A 2,660-nucleotide genomic window follows, 5' to 3' on the forward strand; every position below is an offset into this window, starting at 1 on the left:
TTTTGTTAATTGGAAAAGGATGATGATGATGATTTTGCCCTCTATACACACTCTTTCCCTATTGAAGCATGTGAGACTTGTGCAATATTTTTTAAGTAACATAGCTTCTGCAAAAGGATAGAGCAAACCATACGCACTTTAATTTATGAAGACAAAACAAAAAACTTAACCTAGCTAATTCGTCCATATCCATCCGTATCATTAAATCATTAAATTAAATATACAACATGGTATCCAAACTGTTGAAAACGAAATGTAAGTGTTATTTAAATTTGGATCTTCTCCTGACATGATTAGATTTTTTCCCGTAAATAATAAGTACTTATGCCAAATGCATATTATTATCTAAAAAAATTATATACATTGTTTTAAGATTATTCTTTATTTGCAAAATGTACTCGATCTCTTTTTGGCTTGTTAAAACGACTCTATATAATAGAACAATTTGTTAAATAAAAACAGTATTATTATCCAATTATTTTTTTTATTTTTTATCAAATTATCAGCAAAACATCATTGAAAAATAATAATATAAACGTGTCACATATCTTCCAGTGCTCTCTTTCTTACGTTCATTTAGATGGAATTATTAATTGTAGCCTTGTCCGTTGGAGTGTTGGTTAGTCCATTTGGAAGTTTATTCTTTTGTTGAATATGGTATTAACCTGACCCACAAAAATTGTAGTCCTGACTAGATATCTGTCTAATTCTTTTTATAGAAAAAATATGTATAATCAATATATATATATACTCGAAACAATCATATTGATCAACTAATATATAGGAATCCCTAGAATGTAGAATAAAAAGTATTTAAATTATAAAAGCATACATAATCAATTTAAAATACTTCAGAATTTGAATGCAAAAAATAAAGGTTAAACTGCACGTTTGATCTCTTTATTTTTGTAAAACTCACGATTTGATTTTTTTTTCTTATTTAAACTTTCGATTCCCTTAATTTGTAACATTCACAATTTTGATTTAACGATTAAGTAAGATGTTTTGAGCGTGAAGGTGTAGAATTCTTAAATATATCCTTTTAAAATGGGTCCAATTCATAAGTAGGACTAATATACCGTAAAGCTGAATTTGAAAATTGAGAAGAAAAAAATTATTTAAAATGATTAGTTAAATTTTTTAATAAATATTTCACATAAATAATAATACGGAGAGAAAAAACATAACAATTCAAAACTGAAAACCGTTTAAAAAATACAAGAAGCTTCCTTGATTACTTACTCCATTAAAATAACATTATATTACTTATCAAAATTAAAAGTGTATTAGATTTATATTCGTTTACCAAACAAGAAGCGTACTGGATTTCCCATTTTCACAAGTACACGTCATCCACCAACCCTGCCCTTAACCTACGCCATCTCCCATTGGTCTTTCTCCTTTCCTAAGTCACAGCCAGTAACTCTATCACCTCCAAACACTTCCAGTATATATACCCCCACTTCCTCATTTCCCTCACTCACTCTTTACAAAGAACATCTCTTGCTCTTCCCACTTTCTCTCTCTAAAGAATATAATACTCAAAATTCATCCATTTTTATTTTATTTTTCTTAAATAACAAAGCGCGTATAGTCTCACGCGCCCGACGATGGGTTTTCCCGTAGGGTACCCGGAGCTGCTGGTTCCGAAAATGTTCCTCCACGCGCTTTCCCTCCTCGCGTGGCTGCGCTCCCTCGTCTTCGCCCTCTTCCGCCTCCTCCGCATCTCCGACCTCCTCGACACCGATTCCGCCGCCTCTGACCTCCCTCCGCCGCCTCCGCCACGCGAGCCGACTCTCTCCGCCCTCCTCATCCGCGAGTTTCTCCCCGTGGCGGCGTTCCGCGACCTGGCAGCCGCCGACGGGGATCCTCCGCCGTCGGGCTGCGCCGTGTGCCTGAGCGAATTCTCCTCGGAAGAAGAAATCCGGTGTATGGCGAACTGCAAGCACATTTTCCACCGGTGGTGCGTGGACCGTTGGGTCGATCACGATCAGAAGACGTGTCCGCTCTGCAGAACTCCGTTTGTGCCGCATCACAAGCTCGAAGAATACAATCAGCGACTGTGGGCAGCTTCTGGAGTTTCACAGTTTTACTACCAAGACGATTACACGGCTTCTCTCTGATTTTTTTTTCTTTTTCCACTTATATATTTATAATTATATAGCACTATATCTTTTTTTCATATTATTATTATGGTGGGGGACTTGACAGCTAGTGTAGCGAAATGTATATAGCTAATTAAAACAAAAACATTGTATCAATAAAAAAAATCAGAATTTTTTGGATTGGTATATACTTTTTTCCAACTTTTACTTCTATCATTCTGTGTACTACGTACAAATTTTCATTATGTTTTTAGGTTTCATAAAATGAAATTGTGTCAGTTTTTAACGTGGAAGTAGATTGGAGTCAATCGATCCATACTTGCAATGATGGTTTTTTATAACAATCATGTATATAATTGATAATTAATAAATAATATAAATGTGATATTTTTTATTAATTATGTATCTTATTGATATGAAATATGATATTTTTTATATTGATTATTCATTTAATTAATATAAAAAAAACAATGCACATAAATTCATATGTCTTGAATCCTATTTTGAAAAAAAAAATATTTTAATTTTATGAGAATAAAAAATATACTAAAATTT

The 2,660-nt window shown here is 33.3% G+C and overlaps 1 protein-coding gene across 1 annotated transcript; it reads left to right on the forward strand.

Moving 5' to 3' along the window:
- Positions 1-1,484: 1,484 nt before the first annotated feature.
- On the forward strand, positions 1,485-2,293 carry LOC114394554 (E3 ubiquitin-protein ligase RHA1B-like). Its single transcript, XM_028356167.1, has one exon. It carries the CDS (start codon positions 1,611-1,613, stop codon positions 2,121-2,123), a length of 513 nt encoding a protein of 170 aa, XP_028211968.1. The 5' UTR covers positions 1,485-1,610; the 3' UTR covers positions 2,124-2,293.
- The last annotated feature ends 367 nt before the right edge of the window (positions 2,294-2,660 follow it).

The sequence above is a fragment of the Glycine soja genome, chromosome 18 (genome assembly GCF_004193775.1).
Source record: "Glycine soja cultivar W05 chromosome 18, ASM419377v2, whole genome shotgun sequence".
Classification (NCBI taxonomy): Eukaryota; Viridiplantae; Streptophyta; class Magnoliopsida; order Fabales; family Fabaceae; genus Glycine; species Glycine soja.

Coding starts and splice junctions, on each gene's coding strand:
- LOC114394554 (XM_028356167.1), top strand. CDS start 1,611: ATGGGTTTTCCCGTAGGGTACCCGGAGCTGCTGGTTCCGAAAATGTTC.